The 19,371-nt window shown below is 46.8% G+C and overlaps 1 protein-coding gene across 4 annotated transcripts in view; it reads left to right on the forward strand.

Moving 5' to 3' along the window:
- PAX7 (paired box 7) overlaps positions 1–19,371 on the forward strand; it is a 222,572-nt gene that overhangs the window by 12,379 nt on the left and 190,822 nt on the right. For 2 of the 4 annotated variants that reach the window (XM_069240120.1, XM_069240121.1), the window contains exon 4: positions 3,928–4,062. In XM_069240120.1, coding sequence (XP_069096221.1) covers positions 3,928–4,062 — 135 coding nt within the window. The remainder of the gene's footprint in view (positions 1–3,927; positions 4,063–19,371) is intronic. The other 2 variants (XM_069240122.1, XM_069240123.1) reach the window with 1 other exon arrangement.

The raw sequence follows: 19,371 nt of genomic DNA on the forward strand, positions 1-19,371 counted from the left end.
GCTGGCAGGGTGGGGTACTACAAGTGGGACTGGGACACATTGTGTGTGGATGTGGCATTGCCCAGGGCGCAGGGACATAACACATTGGGCAGAGTGCAGGACAGCATCATAGCACAGGGAACTGCTAACACAAGGGAAATTGTCACTTTACTCAGAGTACCATTTTGCCACCTTCTAACTTAGCAATGGGGGAAGATTCGCTCTTGAAAAGAGCTTCTGATGGCCCTTCACTTGTTGCCAAAGAACCAGTGACACTAATGCTGTAGAACGTACTGGGAAAACAAATAAATGTATACTATAATTTGTTTAAACTATAAAATATGTAGGATAGAAACATAAACTAAGAAATGTAAAGAAACCCATACTATATAATGCTACCACATACATATAATCCATATACTGATTTGGGGGAACCTAATAATCTAATGTTTACTCTCTATTGAGAAGATATTATTGATATTGTGATCCTGATAATGTTTGATTTTGATTTCAATGGCACTAGTTTATCTTACTGGTAACAGTTGAATGTTTTCAATAGATGTTTTTTGTTTTCCTTCTTATTTATCCTGCTTAATTAAAATAAAAAAATAGAAACTCGTATATATATCCAAAATCACACCTCTTAAAGTCCTCCACTGGCTCCACATTCACAAATATGCCCTCTTAATTCTCTTCACTCACACATACAAAGCACTACACATTCCTGAACAACTATATCAACTTTCACACACCGACCAGACACTCCCGCTGTGCCAGCCTCTTGTCGCTCATCGTCCCCCGCATCTGAAGAGCCAGAGCCGGCATTCATGTCTATTCATACCTGGCTCCTATAGCCTCAAATGACCCCTCTTGCACATCAGAGCCGCCAGCTCAGCCCTAGAATTCCATAAATAAAACAAAAACACTGGCTATTCCAAACGTACCTGTCAAGGCAATGTCCTATCTCTCAAGGTGCCAAGATACCTTCCTGGGTGATACGTGCATCATGCAAATGAACATAACATACATATCTTTAACTGGCACCGCACATGATAGTATGGTACATATGCCCTTTAAGGAGACTGTCTGATGGAGAGAAAACAATCCATTTGCCTTAACTAGTACATTAGAACCACCTACAGTAAGGATTCTGGAATGTACCTTTGTGGATGACACTGACTTGAGATTGAGAACTTTGTGATGTGATTCAATAAAGGTTCTCTTTAGGAACACTAATCAGTTAGAAGGGTGTGTGGTCTAGGGGCTTACTTGCTGACTGTGGATCAAGAACACTTTTATTCTGGTCTTGGCTTCAGACTTGACACATACTGAAATGCTGTGTAGTCATTTTGTCTCCTTGTGCCTCAGTTGTCAAACGAGCTACAGTGCAAATAATAGATGGACTAACAAATGTATGAAGTAGTAGATACATAACACAACACTTCCGCTTGTGATTTATAGTAAACAGACACAGTATATATTATTAAGGTGGACTAGTTTATGACTGATTGTTGAGCAAGTCAGAAAAACTTCTTACTGGCTCAGCACACCGGAGAGGGTGCATAATTAAAGTGAGTGAACCCTAACTACATGTATTGACTGACAACGTCATCAGTGCCAGTTCTATCATCTCACTTTTCACCACCATTTCTTCTAAGAAAAAAAAGAATTATCGGCTGCGAGAGCTGAAACCGAACGCCAGTACCACCGTATATCCTATGACGTTCCACTTAATACATTCCAGTAAATATATTAATACAAAACATTGCTTTTTCAGTCTCACATTGCGTGGACCTCCTGTCGACACTAGGGGGCGCCTAAGCGGGCGGTGCAGTTCGCTGAGTTAAAGCCGGAAATGCGTTTGCGCGAGAGGTGCGTCATCACGTGGTGGACGCACAAGCACACACGCTCGTCGTTCACGCACCATGACTGCAAAGATACAGCGTTAAACATGGCTGTACCCGCAAGGGGCTCTTCTGTCACCAACCAGTGATGTGACTCGGTCCGTGAGGAGATGCTTCCCCCGGGATTGACAGTTGCATTTTTGGGTGTCCAGGGTCACATGTTTCCGCTTAGTTGTATCCTAAAGGTTTAGCACCCAACAGGTGTAAAGCCTACATTAAAGTGTGTTACTTCCGTACGTGGGAGCCGCAAACGCTATCACAGATGCCACCCCCGCACAGTCTCTGAACATAGTGTGGAGTGCTAGCGCTGGAGAATGTGAGAGACAGAGAAGATCACTAACCAGTGTGTGACGACGTGCGCTGTCAAAATGGAGACTGCTAGACTGTATCTGCGTATACTGGCGTACCAAGTGGCCATCTTAACACCTTAGACCGTCAGAGATAGACCGGGGCTTTCAGTAAGTATAGTGTGACAAGGGGTCATGCCAGGACCAGAGGGAGGCGGGCTGAACTTGCCGGCATTCCTCCCAGCACCTTTTGTTGTTTGAGAACCAGAGACTGAAAGACCGTCAAAGTTTGAGACGGTACTTTTTACAATGTGACAAGGGCCCTGCCCGGAGACTGCTATATAAGTTCAATAGCCAAATTGAGGGTGTCGGGGACCTGTCCGCAGCAAACACTGACACGCCTTCGCTGGTACCACCTGCTACAAGGGACAGCACCAGAGGCCATGTGAGCACCAGAGACACCGAGAGTGCACGAGGCAATGAGATCACTCGAGATGCTGCCATCACTGGGGGCACCGAATGCCCCTTACACATTGTCAGCACCGGTGTCACTGAGAGCGGCTCGAGCATAGCGAGTAATCGAGATACTAAGAGCACCCTGGACACCCAGAGATCCCTAAGGCACTGCATTAATCTTAGACACCGCCAGCGCCTGAGACACTTGAGTGTCCCTAACCCACTGTGAGCACCAGTTGCACGGAGGACCCTTATGACACGGGAGGCCCTAAGACACATATCACCTGACCAGACCCTGAGAATTTGATGCTTTGACAGGACTGACGTACACTGCCGCGCCCCTGGACAGTGACAACAGAAGACACGGAGTGCACCCGAAATGCTGAGAGCTCCTAAAAGAGTACCAGAACATGTGAACAGTAAATGTCAGAGAAATATCTCCAATGATAGGTTGGTGTCTGTGAGTCCGAGAAGAGAATGATCTGGGTACAGCGAGGCAACACTGACTTGTACCCAATTTCAGAAGGGTGGGAATCACTCATATAGTCGTCCAAGACTGAGTTTGTCTCTGTCCGGGCTGTGTTTAGTCAAACCATGCACCCAACTTAGAGATATCACTTGATCTAATGCCCTCTCAGCCTCACCCCAGCCAACCCTTGGTGGAGCTACCTGGTGCAGGGCAGGCTACATCGTCCAAATCCAATTTATATTGTCCTGTACCTTCTTGATGTACCAGTCATCTTCATGTTTTTTGCCCCCACGCACTGCACATAGACTATCATGTGGCACAAGGAAATCCTGCGGCGCCGGGGTGTCGTAAGGAGTTGCCAGGTGGGTGAGTCGTGTTTCTGTCCCCAGCCCACTTCACACAACCCAGACTGTACCAAGTTGCAGGTGTGTCAATCATGTGGCCCAGAAGTATAGACTACTTTGACTCTCCCTTAGACAACAGATGGTGCAGGTGTTGCAGGCTAAGATTTTTTTTTTTTTTTGGGTGGGGGGAATTATTAAACCATCATATCTCCTTGTCCCTTACCCTAACCAGCCTTCACAGAGCCTAGGATGGGGGAGGGGCGCGCCCCAAACCTAAGCGAAAGCGGTTGATATCAACTCTTCACCCCCCACCCCAGCTCTTCCACCGCGCCCTATAGAATACCCAACGGTGCAGGGATGTTAGGGCCAAAACGCTGGGTGGATGCAGCTTTTCTCAACTTTTGAGCACATACTGCCATGCTCAGGTCGCAGGACCCGAAGCCGAGCGGATCGAGCTTAAATCCCCCTGTGTTTCTTTGCTTTCCGAGGTTTAGTGAGTTCGATTAGCCGGGTGCTGAGAATCAAGTTCGGGAAGAAAGAAGACGACGAGGAGTGTGAGAAGAAGGAGGAGGAAGGCGAGAAGAAGACCAAGCACAGCATCGACGGTATCTTGGGCGACAAAGGTAGGGTCAATTATCCGAACTATTCACAAATGTTCCTGTGGACGGTGGGACTCCTTGAACTGAGAGGGAATATTTTGTCGGAATGTTCAAGTGCGGGTGTGATGTTCTAGGCACGTTTTAAATATTCGAAGTGTCATTCCAATTTTCGAAGTGTGGTATTTGAATATCAGATGGACTTTTCGAAGTGCGTTTATGATATTGGAAATCCGGGTGGAATACGTAAATTTATGCCACGTTGACTCACATAGTTTTGTTACAGTGCAGCTTTCGTTTTTTTACATGATCTTTTTGATTTGGATGTAAAGTGCTGATGGTTTTCGTGGAACTACCGGAGATATTTGAAATGCTCAACGTGTAGAATATTCGAATATTACTTGTATAGTGCGGCGGAGCATTTGATTTTTGAATCTATTGAAGTCTGCGATGTATCATTCTTGATTACACGGGGCCATTGATCAGCAGTGCGATAATGCATCACTATAATTACACAGTGGACTATAAAACTGCTTTGTACAAATTAGAAAATTATAACACGTACATATGTGTATAAATATTGGTATTTAAATACATATAGATAGTTATCTTTCTGTAACTTAACCCGATTAGTGTATTAATGTATCAACACAAACACAAATAAAGGGGCGCTTTTACATATAGCTAAACTTGGTACATAAAAATTAAGTTAATAACATGTAAGTAAAATTATAAAGGTAAACATAAACACTGTTATATTTAAGGAGATAGGCATATGTATAGTACACGTGTAAGAGAAAACCACAGCTATAATGCTTTGCTTACAAATCACATATTTATTAGCTTATATTTATCATCTATTTATGTTTATCTTTATCCTTCGTCCACTCTGCCTTACAGGTTATTATTGGACCATATTGCACAGTCACTTATTATAATATCTAATGTTATATATATATATATATATATATATTCATCTTTATTGTTTGATTTATAGATTTTACTTTGAATGTTGAGTTGCAATCCCTTATTAAGAAAAACAGTGGCTTATGTTCCTTAAACTTTTACACCGTCGTTCGGTTATAAGTCAAGTATCTTCAATTTTCCCATTTTGTATGATGAGTACATTTATTAAAAAAATTAAAGTATTCTTTAGTACACCTCGAAGTACAGAAGTTCTTCTGAATAGATCCATATATGCGAGGTTATTTGATTGCCCCTGTGATGTGCCATTTGTTGGTTTTATGTTGTATACTCTACATTTCCTGAAACCCTCTTTTGAAGTCATGGATTATCTGGGAGTGAGGAGGTGAAAGATTGTGTGAATAGTGTGTTTATCATTTTGCAGTGATAGTCGGTGAAATGATGTTTGGTGAGTCATTTTAGAGTGACCAGATTTAATGCTCAGTATGTAATTTTGTTGTGAGGAGGAGGGGTGGGATGATGATGCTCAGTGGTAATTCTGTTGTGGGGACGTGGGATGATGATACTCAGTGGGTTATTCTATTTTGAGGAAAAGGGGAGGGATGATAGTGGGTAATTCTGTTGTGAGGAGCAGGGGTGGGACGTTGATACTCATTGGGTATTTTTATGGTGAGGAGAAAGGGTAAGCCGATGATACTCAGTGGGCAATTCTGTTGTGAGGAGAAGGGGTGGGATAATTATACTCAGTGGGCAATTCTGTTATGAGGAGAATAGTTGGGATGATGATGCCTGGTGAGTCATGTTGTAATGAGGAGAAGGGATTGAACGATGATACTCAGTGGGTTATTCTGCTGTGATGAGATGGGGTGGGACGATGATGTTCGGTGGATAATCTTGAACTAAGGAGAAGGGGTCTTATGATGATGCTCAGTGATAGTTCTGTTGTGATGAGAAGCTGTGGGATGATGATGCTCGGTGGATAATCTTGGATTTAGGAGAAGGGGTCCGATGATAATACTCAGAGGGTTATTCTGTTGTGATGAGAAGGGGTGGGATGATGTTCTATGGATAATCTTGGACTGAGGAAAATGGGTCCGATGATGATGGTTGGTGATAATTCTGTGGTGATGAGAAGTGGTGAGGTGATGATTCTCAGTGGATAATCCTGGACTGAGGAGAAGGCAGGGGATGATGATGCTCGGTGGATATTCTTGGACTGAGGAGAAGGGGACGGATGATGATAATGCTCCGTGGGTCATGTTGAAGTGAGGAGAATGGTCAAGGCTGTGGTGATGGGCCATTTTGTGACATATTTACTTGGCTAATATTGCTTGAATGAAAATAAGCTTGGAATGGTGCTGTGTGGTGGTAATTCTAGGACAGCAGTTTTGGGTGGTTAGGCTTTTTGTTGGTGAATTTCACGCGGTGATAAAAGGGCGATAATGGTGGGAGGGTTATAATATTGGGGTGGCAATAGTGGGATTTTGAAGTTGGAATAGTGTTATTGGAGTGAAACTTTTGGGGTTGATAAAATCTGTACCGATCCTTTTAGACGAACTGTCTCTTCCCTTCCAGTGATGTCTCTTTGGGTGTAGTGAGATGTCACCTTCCCTTGTAGACGTGCTGTCCCTTAGGATGTCTGTGCGGCTTGAGTGAACTGCATCAGTCATTGTTAACGAGCTGTTTCTCCTGTTTTGGTGATGTCTCTATGGGTGTGGATACATGTCTCTGTCCCATGTACATAGGCTGTCTCGTGGGACGTCTATGCAGCTGGAATGAGGTGCATCAATCTTGCATACGAGATGTTTCTTTTGTTTCGGTTAAGTCTCTTTAGGTGCAGAGATATGTCTCTGTCTCCTGTAATCACGCTGTCTCATGAGATGTGTGTGCGCCTAGTGTGAGACACATCAATCCTTGTAAACGAGCTGTCTCTTCTCTTTCTGTGATGCCTCTTTGGGTGTGGATCGATGCCTCTATGTGTTGTACACGAGCTGTCTCATGGGATGTCTGTGCGGCTGGAATGAGCTGCATCAACCCTTGTAAAGAATCAGTCCCTTCTGTTTCGGTGATGTCACCATCCCTTCTACTTTGGAGTCCTCTGAGGGGTCTATGATGCTGCAGTGAGCTGAATCAATCTTTGTGAACGAGCTGCCTCTTCTGTTACTGTGTTGTCTCTTTGGTTGTAGAGAGATGTCTCTGCCCCCGGGCTGCTGTGCGGACTGGCCCTCAGGCTCCATCATTTGTTGTCACTGTGAGCTGCCGGCGCTGACGGGATGGGGAGAGATTCGCTAAATGAATTTGTTGTTAAACAGATTGTTCCCCCGCTTCCTAAACGGTCCCCTGAAACTGGGACTGACAGCTCACTGGTGGGGGTTGCAATATCAATTAGAGACCGGCCGCTGTGTGTGCTGCTCACGGCACAGCTATGAAAACGCTACTCACGGTACAGCTGTTACAGCGCCACTCACAGTTGTACGGCACGGGTATTACTTCAGTACTCGCACAGAGCTGTTCCTGCTTTCCACACTGCACCGGTATCACCGCGGTGCTCACAGCACAGCTGTTAATGCAGTACTTAAACACAACTACTACCCACAGCACGGATATGAATTACAGCATTCATTCCAAGTACAACTATTACTGGACTACACACAATACAGGTGTTACTACAATTCTCAAAATACTATTACAGTACATATATTACAGCATTATTCAAAGTATAGCTATTACTGCACTACACACAACACGGGTGTTACTGTGCTTCTGGCAATACACCTATTACTAACAACTCATTGATTGCTGCAGTACTCACAGTACAGCTACCACTGCAGTACTCACAGCACAGATGTTGCAGCACTGTTCACTGTGCAGCTATTATGCACAGCGCATCCAGTACTCACACTGCAGAATGTATTTAATTATTCACAGCACATCCAATAGCTACAGCACAACTATTACATAGCACAGCTACTGCTGCAGTTGTTACAGCTCAGGTTCACATCACATCTATTGCAGCACTACTCAAACTACTCCCAGTCCAGCTGTTCCTCACAGCAGAGCTGGAGCTCACAGTACTCAAAGCACAGTTACTCCTGCAACATTGACCATCCAGCTATTTCTTTTTCAGCTTTTACTGCTTTACTCAAAGCACAGATATAACTTCGATACTCGCAGCACAGCCATTGTGCCTTACTTACATATCAACAGTTACTGCAGAACTCAAAACACAGCTATTTCTCACAGCACCACGTTATTCAGATTGCATCTGTTACTCACAGCGCAGCTACTACAATTCCACTTTAAGCAGAGTTATTACTACCCCACTCAAGATACAACTATTACTCACAGTACAGCTATTTTACTGCAGTACCCATGGCACAGCTTTTATTGTGCTATTCACAAATCAGCTATGAATCCACTACCGACAACACAGCTATTACTGCTTTACTCAACACCCTAGCGTTACTTACTGCACGGCTATCACTGCACAATCTAAAGAACAGCTATTAGAACCCGGATGCCTCCAGTCGGCCCCAGCCACAACACCTGCCACACGTAAAGCGACAAGTCTGACTGTCTTTGGCATTGGAAGAATGTTATTTACAAATGGCATTAAAAACACACAGTTGCAGAATTAATTAAAATGAACATATAAATAATATCATGTCAAACTTCAATCAGGTCATAAATCTTGATAACACCCACACATCCAAAGGATCCTCCCGCGTCCCGAACTTCCATTGGACCACAAAGGTGATATGTATCTCACCTGTATCCATGGGAGGGGTAGGGCGGTTCCACACCCCTCACCATCCCTTGTTCTTGTGCTCCGGGTTCCAGCCCCGCCCAAACACCAATCTGCTGTGGGGGGTGCAACGGGGTGGCCAAGAGCGTGAGCACCATGCCTGCGATCTGGGCACCCTAACTCCCAAGCTGGTGTGTACATCCGCCGCTAGGCAAGAGGGCAGAAGCGCATACACCCAGAAAACGCATAACCAGTGCGCAGGGCCCAGGCCACGGTGGCCCCAAACCCTTTGCGCGGCGCCCCTTTCCATAGATCCCGGATGCCTCCAGCCAGCCTCAGCCCAACACCCGCCACACGTAAACCGACAAAGTCTGACAGTCTTTGGCTTTGGAAGAATTTTATTTACAAATGGCGTGAGCAGCGACGAGCAACTTCATGTCCTCAGAGGTCGCCAGGAGTTTCTCCGGTCACAGATCCCTGCCGCCCAAAGCGCATCCACGAAAAGGCTGAGGCCTGATCTGGGGGGCACTTAAATAACCCCCCACTGGATGCGGCCCTGGTGGTCAGAAGCGATGCACCCAGTGCAACCCCCAATTCCTGCTCCTTCTCCCTCTCACCTCGCAAGGCAAGAGGGCGGAAACGCATACGGCTAGAAAACGCATAACCAGTGCGCAGGGCCCAGGCCACGGTGGCCCCAAGCCCTATGTGCCGCGCCCCTTGCCATAGAACCCGGATGCCTCCAGCTGGCCTCTGCCCAACACCCGCCACACATAAACCCTTAAAGTCTGACTGTCTTTGGAAGAATTTTATTTACAAATGGCGTGAGCAGCGACGAGCAACTTCACATCCTCAGAGGTTGCTATGAGTTTCGCCGGTCACAGGTCCCCGCCGCCCACAGCACATCCACGAAAAGGCTGAGGCCTGATCTGGGGGGCACTTAAATAACCCCCCACTGGATGCGGCCCTGGCGGTCAGAAGCGATGCACCCCGTGCGACCCCCAATTCCTGCTCCTCCTCCCTCTCACCTCGCAAGGCAAGAGGGAGGAAACGCATTCGGCTAGAAAACGCACAACCAGTGTGCAGTGCCCGGTGCCACAACGGTCTTGTGTCCTCAGCGCTGCACCCCCCAATTGGGAGGGCCGCTCTTCCAAACTCCATGCAGACACTGCAGCAGTGCTCACGGCACAGCTGTTACTGTAGCACTGACCACACAGTTGCCACCTCAGGTCCCACGCACTGCTATGACACACGGCTGTTACTGCACTACTCAGGGAAGCTGTTATTCCCAGGTCAGCTGTTACTGCAGTACTCACAGCACAGCTGTTATACAGTACTGACAACACAGCTATTACATCACATCTTGCAGTACGGCTCTTACTACACCCCGAACAGAGTTATTACTGCACTACTCACAGCATATCTGTTTCTCTGGTACTTAAAATGTTGCTGGTACTGCTGTGCTGACAGTAAAGCTGTAACTTTTAGTGACACTTACAGGCAAGCATTACACGTGGGGCACTTCTTGACACAGTTTACACCACAACTCGTACTACCACTTCTAACAGATTAAAAAAACAGCACACAAAAATTCAGATTGGGACTACTCAGTGCACTGCTCAAAACACAATTTATGACAGAGCTCACAGTTTACAGGTCACATTACAACTCACAGCAAAGTTGACATGCATCTGGAAGAGCAGTTTGCGGGATAGATTACATCTCGCATCAAAGCTGGTATGCATCTAGAAGCACAGCTCAGAAGACAGTTCACAACTTACAGCAAAGATGACATGCATCTGGAAGAGCACCGTACAGGACAGTTTACACCTCACAGAAAAGCGGACATGTATCTGGAAGATGAGCTTCTATGGCAGTTTACAGCAAAGCTGACATGTATATGGAAGGACAGATTACAGGACAGTTGACACCTCACAGCAAAGCTGACATACATCAGGACAAGCATCTTACAGGGCAGTTTACAGCTCGTAGCAAAGCTGAAGTCCATCTGGAAGAGCAGCTTACAGCACAGTACACATACACCTCACAGCAAAGCTGACATACTTCTGGAAGAGCAGTTTACAGGACAGTTTACAATTTACAGCAAAGCAGACATGCATCTGGAAGAACAGCTTACTGGGGAGTTGCACCTCACAGCAAAGCTGACATGCACCTGGAAGAACATATTACAGGACAGTTTACACCTCACAGCAAACCTGGTGTGCACCTGGAAGCGCAACTCACAGGAAATGTGGCGTGCACATGGAAGAAGAGCTTACATGGCAGTTTACAGCTCACATGAAAGCTGGTGTGCACCTGGAAGAACAAGTTACAGGGCAGTTTACAGCTAACAGGAAAGTTGGCGTCACTTGGAAGAACAGCTTACAGGACAGTTTACATCTCCCAGCAAAGATGACATGCATCTGGAAGCACAGCTTACAGGACAGTTCACAGCTCGGGTTACAGCAGAACTCAAGGCGCATTCACTGCAATGCTTATAGTACAGATCACATCACAGCTTACAGCAAAGCACAAGGCACGTTTCCCAGCGCCTCTTTCAGTACAAGGCCACAGCACAGCATACAGCAGAGTTCGGAGCACTACTCAGAGGACACCATACATCTTACAGTTAACATCAAAGTTCACAGCACATCTTTTCAAGTCGAAGTATTATATTTCATCACACACACAGTGACTCAAAACAGACAAAATTAGCAAATAAACAGTTACTTCATAATTAAAAATCATGATCCCTATTCACAATACAAACTCTGCAAATGTCCGAGTGTGGAAATCCACAGCACAGCACATCCCAGCACAGCACACTATGCATCTGGCCGTTTACATCGAAACCTACGCTTAGTGCAAAGTTTTGAGACCTCGTTCCTGGCTCCAGGCTAGCTTACAGCACAGCTCACGTGCAGCTCATAGTGCAGCTCACGCTACAACTTACAGAGCAGAGCAGTAGACACAGCCTCTCCCTGCAAGAGAGCTCACAGCACAGCAGCACTGTCGAAGCTACTACTGACTGCACAGGCTCTTCTCACAGCACAGACTACTCATGACTACTACTCGTGTCACAGGAAGAACTAACAGTCAGTAGTCACAGCCTCTGCCTGCAAGAGAGCTCACAGCACAGCACCACCATCGCAGCTGCTATTCACTGCACAGTCTCTTCCAACAACACAGACAGTACTCACGGCTACTACTCACTGCACAGGCTCTTCTCACAGCAGTCAGTACTCACAGCTATTACTTACCGGATAGGCTCTTCTCACAGCACAGCAGCACCATTGCCCCTACTACTCACCGCACAGGCTCTTCTCACAACACAGCCAATACTCAGCTATTAGTCACATCACAGGAAGTAATAACAGGCAGTGGTCACAGCCTCTGCCTGCAAGAGACTTCACAGCATAGCAGCACCATCGCAGCCACTACTCATCGCAAAGGCTCTTCTCACAACACAGCAGGTGCTCACAGCTACTACTCACAACACATGTACATTTTACAGTTCAGATATAGTATATCCATGCCTCACAGCACTGAAGAACTCACATCACCGACGCAGCTGCTAGTTACTGCAAATGTACTATTTACAGCACAGGTCTCACAGTAGTCATACTCGTGCCTCACAGCACACCGCCACAGCTACAGTTACTACTTACAACACGGGTGATACTTAGAGGGCATGTTGCCCCCAATCATGTTCCTCAGCACTGAAGAGCCCACAGCACTGCCACAGCTAGTGCTGATAGCACAGGTGCTGCCCAGAGGACACGTGCTGCCATGCCTGTGCCTCGCAGCACTAGGGCGCTCTCACCTGCTACTCACAGCGCATGGGTTAGCACAACTATTACAGAGAGCCCACAGCCCTGTTCAGAGTACAGCACTGTCACCGCCAGCAGTAATTTACACAGACAGTGATTACAAGCCCGACACCTGCCACTGCACGACAGCACACCTGCCACTTACAGCACGGCCAGGACTCTGCCCAGCACAGCTCCCAGGCCAACACTTCTGCAGGAGCGCGGAGCTCAGCACCACATCACTTTCTACTCAGCACGAACTTACACACGCACAGCCCTCCTGCTGTGTGCACCTAGAATCTCACCGCAGACCTCTCTTTGTAGACGCTGCGGCTTCACCCACATACACTGCTGCGAGCACAGACGGTACTCAGCACAAACTTACACACACACACAGACCTTCTGCTGTGTGCACCTAGAATCTCACCGCAGACCTCTCTTTGTAGACGCTGCGGCTTCACCCACATACACTGCTGCGAGCACAGACGGTACTCAGCACAAACTTACACACACACACACAGACCTTCTGCTGTGTGCACCTAGAATCTCACCACAGACCTCTCTTTGTAGACGCTGCGGCTTCACCCACATATACTGCTGCGAGCACAGACGATACTCAGCACAAACTTACACACACACACAGACCTTCTGCTGTGGCCGTACAGAATCTCACTACAGACCTCACTTTGTAGACGCTTCACGCCCGTCTCTCTCTCACTCTATCTCCAGAAGCCCCTCCCCTACAGGCACCAGCCCCACAATAGGAGTTTTCTTTCTGCACGGACACCTACGTGCACACATCTCTCTCCCGGCACCTACGCCCCTCGTCTCTGCACAGAACCTTGCGTGCACAGACGCCTTTCCCCGCAGAGACACTAACGCCACAGTGGGACTATCTCTATGCACACACATCTTCTGTCTGCACGGACACCTCTGTGCACTCATCCGTCTCCCGGCACCGACGCCCCTCGTCTCTGCACAGAACCCTGCGTGCACAGACGCCTTTCCCCGCAGAGACACTAACCCCATAATGGGACTATCTCTATGCACACACATCTGTCTGCACGGACACCTCTGTGCACTCATCCGTCTCCCGGCACCGACGCCCCTCGTCTCTGCACAGAACCCTGCGTGCACAGACGCCTTCCCCCGCAGAGACACTAACGCCACAGTGGGACTATCTCTATGCACACACATCTTCTGTCTGCACGGACACCTCTGTGCACTCATCCGTCTCCCGGCACCGACGCTTCCCCATCACAGACGTCCGTCTGCGCGGAACCCTCCCTGAACAGACACCTCTCCGTGCACGGATCTCTCACCTAGCTCCTCCGGGCCGCCGGGACTCAGGTGGTCGGTTTAAAACAAACACGACGCCCCCACTCTTCTGCCACCAAACACACCCTCGCACCTTGGTGAAAACTTGGCAGTAATGTACCATCCTCATTTGAGACTTGGTGTGGGAAGTTCTGGATCTTAGAACAACGAATACAGAAAGAAACAGTTTTTAAAATAAAAAAAAATAGAAACGAAAATCACATGAGAACGTCCACTATCTCACTTTGCTGGTACAGTGGGTCAAATAGTTTACATCCTTGTGTGTAGGTATGAATGTCTGTGCGTGCATATTCCACAGTATAAATAGTGAAAAACGAAATTACAGTTCACCAACTCCGAATTTAACCGTAAACTTTTGACAGAAAAACAGATAAAAAACGGAAAGCATCATGTTGTTTTGGGTATGTATGTGTGTAAATATAGTGTTTGCGCTAGAACGAAACATTGACGTTTTCGCTCAGCGCGATTCGATTGCGTTTTATTTTTTATTTTTGGCATATAACGTAAGACGTTGCCCACGAGTGATACTCTGTGGCAAATTATCTGAAATTAAACCGCACGATTTTGTTGAGTCGTAAATCACTTTTTACGTTGTTGAAATGATTACGATATATCTCGCCGTGGCTGCGCGTAATTTATGCCTTTTGGAACGCAAAATCATGTTTTTGGCAAGAATAATTATATACTGCCTTTTTGGATGCCCCGTGTTATGTGTGGTGTTTGTTCGAGGAATAGGTGTTTTCAATTCGTGTATTGATATTTATGTGCATCGATGTATTATTGAATTTAATATTTTATCAGTGTTTATTTATATTATATTCTGTGCTGCTTGTATATTTATAGATACACGTGAGCACAGTTATATTATTCGTTTACGTTAAAGTACGCAAATCATTTAGCGCTTTATTACAATTTATATATTTTCATAGCGCTTAGGTTTTTATACAATATCATATACTCTGTTGGGTTATTTAACTCCAAAGCGTGCAGCCTCCTGACTCTTGCATGAGAAGCAGAGTTCGCCTTTCATCGCCGCTGCGTCTCCTCACCCCGAAATGTATTTAGGAAACCAGATGAAAGTTTCTTTATTCACCCCGCCCCGTCCTAAAAAGGGACAGCTAAAGGGGCGCTCTAGTAAAGGAAGAAAGGCTGAACAAAGAGGGACGAACAATCCCCCAGAAGAAGAGAGAGATAGGCGGCTGACAATATTTAAATTTAAATGTTTCGCGGTGGCAGAGTGGCCCCCACTCCCCTGACCTGAGCAAACATTTGTCTGCCTCTGAAAGGCGGGACACAGACAGCCTCTCGGGGCCGCAAGAGGCTCTTCTGTGCTGGCCCTCGGTGATGAACTGCGGCACAAAGACAGTTTATGGAGCCCTCACAAGCGCCGGTGTCTGACACCACAAAAGCAAACAGTTAAAAAAAGACAGAGCGCCTTAAAAACACACACACAAAACCCTCAGAGAAAAAAAGAAGTGCGGCGAAGGGGGAGGGAATTCCTTTCCCGTTGAAAAAGCAGCGAGCAGCAGAGAAAGTTTGCACAAAGCGGCGAGAAAAGGGGCTAAATTATTCAAAACTCCCCGCTGTTCGCGAGTTTAGCGAGAGCGGAGCCGCGTCTGTTCGCGAAGAATAACCTCCTTTTACGGGATGCTCTTTTGGAACACGAGAATAAGCTCTTTTGTTGTTAAAGAGGGTGTTTTTTTTAGATTTAAGGATTTTTTTTAATTCTTCATTTAGAGCTGTTAATACGGCGACAGGCGCCGCGGTAGAAGGTGATGTGTGTTGAGGAGCAGGAGGGTGTGAATTTCAGGATCGTTCATACGTTTGCTTTTTGGCTGTTTGCTATGCCGGCGAGCACAGTGTCATTTATAAGTTTGTATTTTTGTTTCGCTTAATATATAGAGAATATTGTTAGTGTTTTAAAATCTAAATTACAAGCAAAGGTAAACCAAATTTGCGAACGAGATGTGACACATAAATCATTCAAACATTTGTTGACGAAACTTCAATATTGCGTTTTTCTTGTTGCTTGTTTTCTTAGAGAAATGCCATACTATTTTATTCGTAAGTGTATATACATGTTCAGTTTTATTTTGAGTTCATTTTATATGTTTCTTTCAACAAAAAGGGGTAGGGTAACGAAGTTAATGCCCCCCTTCTGTATTAATGTATTTAAAACAATTGCCTTTTGTGCGCCTAGAAACAAAACTCCGTTTTATACGTTCTATTGAAGTTAATTGCATTACTCAGATTTTAAGATGTGAGAAAGCCCCTCGTTGGTGAGGAGGAGTGGGTACTCCTGGTGTAAGTTTCACAGCGCTCTCTTCTTCCGGATTTCTGAGAACACACATTCCAGGGCTCCCGTTCCTACTACCGAGCCTGCCCTAAAAGCCCCCCACTTGTCACAGTACAGGGTCTACAGAGCACGTCGAACGTTCTTCCTTGTGTGTGTGTGTGTGTATATATATATATATATATATATATAGTTCATAGCGTTTCTCTAGTCCGTAGTTGGCGGTCAGTGTGCTTTACAGATGCTTTATGCCTGGAATTGTATCTCTCTGGTGAACAAAGGGATTTACTAGAGCCAGAGCAGAAGCGGTTTTCCACTTGGTGAATGCAACACTAGGCCTGCGAGGGAATGGGTCATGATTTCTCCTGGACTACGCTGAAAACAGGAAATGTGACCTTTTCAGTGTACTGTGGTTATGGATTTGTGAATATACCTGTATTAGTACACTAATAGTATATGTTTTATTGGGGACGTATTTGCGCACTGGCATGACGTACATTTTTTGTGTGGGTGAAATGTATGAGGCACAATAAAATATATTAGGAACAAGCCTACCAGTAAACTCCGATTTGATTCACGCATTTCTTCCCACATTGGAAATGTTATTGTATGACCACTTCCTGTGCTCTGACTCTCCTTGAATACCTCTCTTTACATCTTCTAAACATCAAACATGGGCCAGGCCTAAACCGTATGGGCAGTTCCGCAGAGGGTGATATGTTATTTATTACCATTTGTTTGGGGTAGGGTGGTATCCTAACAACAGCTCGCAGCCTCTCCTGGCTCAATGTTATGTTACACTGCCTTATATAACGGCCATTTTGCCATTCTTAATAATTAGCATATTATACCCGGATTAATAAAGGGGCACACTTGTGATTTGTGTGAGCTTCTGAGCTGTGAAATGTCTGTTTTGATGTCTGAAAGAGTGGAAGGGATCATTAGTGTCCAAGTCTGACTCAGGATGGGGGAAGGACTCTAGGAAACGTGTACAGGGCGGCGGGGTTGGGGGGATCTCAAGCTGACAGGCGCGGAATGCTGAGTGCGCACTTTTCTCTCTCAGGAAATTGTTCTGTTACAGGATAAATTGAACGTTTCTAGCTGAGCAGGCGTGGAGGTGAGCATGGACGTGTTCCTGGTTTGAGGGTGGCTGGAGAGAGGGGTTTACAAACACGGGTGATGACTGTCGACACCCGCTGCTCGGGAAAGGAGGGGGCACCTTCCTCCCCTCCAGGAGGTTGGTGCCTTCCGGTTGAAGGGATGAAATGCCCTGACGCCAGCCCTACACCAGCCATCAACATCAGTGTTGTTTGGGACTGAAATCTCTCAGAGGAAGACCTCTGTTGGATGAATCACGACTCTTGGCTGGTGTTTGCGAAACAGTGCATCCTATTTCTTAACACTGCCTAAAGCAGTTCGTTCCTGCATATCCCAATGTCAGTGACTGTGAATGAGATCATGACTGATTGCTAGTACACCCAGTCCCTGTCCCACCACCCGCTAGGAGGTCCAGGGGTAGGAGCTTCATAGGGGGTCATCCAATGATCCAGGACACCTACCTCTGGCGCACCCGCCATCCTCAGGCTCCACCCCCCCCAAGGGCTAGCTCTAGCTTCAGGCCTTTGCGCATGCGCGAGTGGTTGGCCCTACGGGCCAGATGCCAGTGACCGCTCGCAACCCACGCCCCTCTGGATGTCATCCTCACTTCCCAGCCAGCAACCCGTGGATGGTCCAATTACCTTGCTGCCCTACTCAGGTAAGGAAAGGTACCTAATTGTCCCCCTAGTCATAATCTCACCCTGCCACCATCCCAGTATATTAAATACGACAATATGGCAACCTGCTTTAACGACAAATCCAATCACGCTGCCAAAAGACAACCTGTTAAAAGGCACAGTATACACTACAGACATGGATAAGAAACAAGATATGACAAGTTATCAAACTGTATTTCAAGAATGGATGGCTGCCAAAGAGGGGAGCCATGTGTGTGTTTCCCCGTTGGGCAGGGCAGACATCATTCGGTCGCGGCCAACGAGCGGGAGCAAGAGACCCGCTCGGTGACCGCGATCCCTGTATAAAAGTGGTGCATATCACTTCCATCACCGCATACAACCCCGGTAGCACTTGAAGTGCACATGGGGCCGTGCCAAGTAGCCCTCCCATGCCTTGAGCCCTCATTAAGGGGCGGTCGAGGACACACGCGCCCCTAACCCCTATACGTCCGACCTGGCACTGCTGCAATAAGCAGGGCTCCACTGATTGGGGTGGCCCCATGCATGTGGCCAGGTACCACCAAGGCCTTCTGCAACAAATTCCCACACCACCCCCAAGGATACCCCGCAAAGATATTACTTTGCCTTGCACAGAACCGCACTCTTTTAGATTGAGGGATTGTGAACCCATGACCGTATTTTTATTGACAAAAGACACATAAATCAATCATCAAAAATATACGCAGTAAGCCCCATCATATTTACATAATATTTACAGCGTTTCAGATGCCTAGCCTTAAAGGTCGCTAATACATCCAATTTCCTAACACTGACCAAAGCAGTTCGTTCCTGGATATCCCAATGTTGGTGGCTGTGAATCAGATCATGACTGATTGCTAGTACACCCAGTCCCTGCCCCACCTTCCGCTAAGAGTACCGGGGTAGGATCTCCATAGAGGATCATCCTATCCCCTCCCAAACCTCCTTATGGGTCCACCCTGTGGAAGGAGCCCGCGAGCCTGCCGGATACCTACGTTGGGTGCCCCTGCAACCCCCAGTCATCCCACCCCCAAGGGCCACTACTAGCTTCAGGCCTTTGCACATGCGCGGGTGGTTGGCCCTAGCGGCAAGATGCCAGCAACTGCTCGCAACCCCCGCACCCCTGGATGTAGTCCTCACTTCCCATCCAGCACCTCTCGAAGGGTCTGTCCTGCTCAGGTAGGGAAAGATACCTAATTGTCCTCCTAGTCATGATCTCACCCTGCCACAGCCCAGCATAGTAGACCTACTATCTGGCCTCCCCCTCCAGCAGGTACTCCTCTATCGAGGTCGATGAACCAACCAGGCAAGAAGATTTTTCAACAACATGTCATACCCAACACGAGAAAGATGCACCCCACCCATCGTGTAGGAAAGAACCCTCCCCATGAATGCAGCCATGTGTAACAACAGCTAATCTTGGAGGTCGAAATACCTTGGCCAACTTGTTATTAATTCTCCTCACCAAGTCGTTAA

Source organism: Pleurodeles waltl, chromosome 6 (genome assembly GCF_031143425.1).
Source record: "Pleurodeles waltl isolate 20211129_DDA chromosome 6, aPleWal1.hap1.20221129, whole genome shotgun sequence".
Classification (NCBI taxonomy): Eukaryota; Metazoa; Chordata; class Amphibia; order Caudata; family Salamandridae; genus Pleurodeles; species Pleurodeles waltl.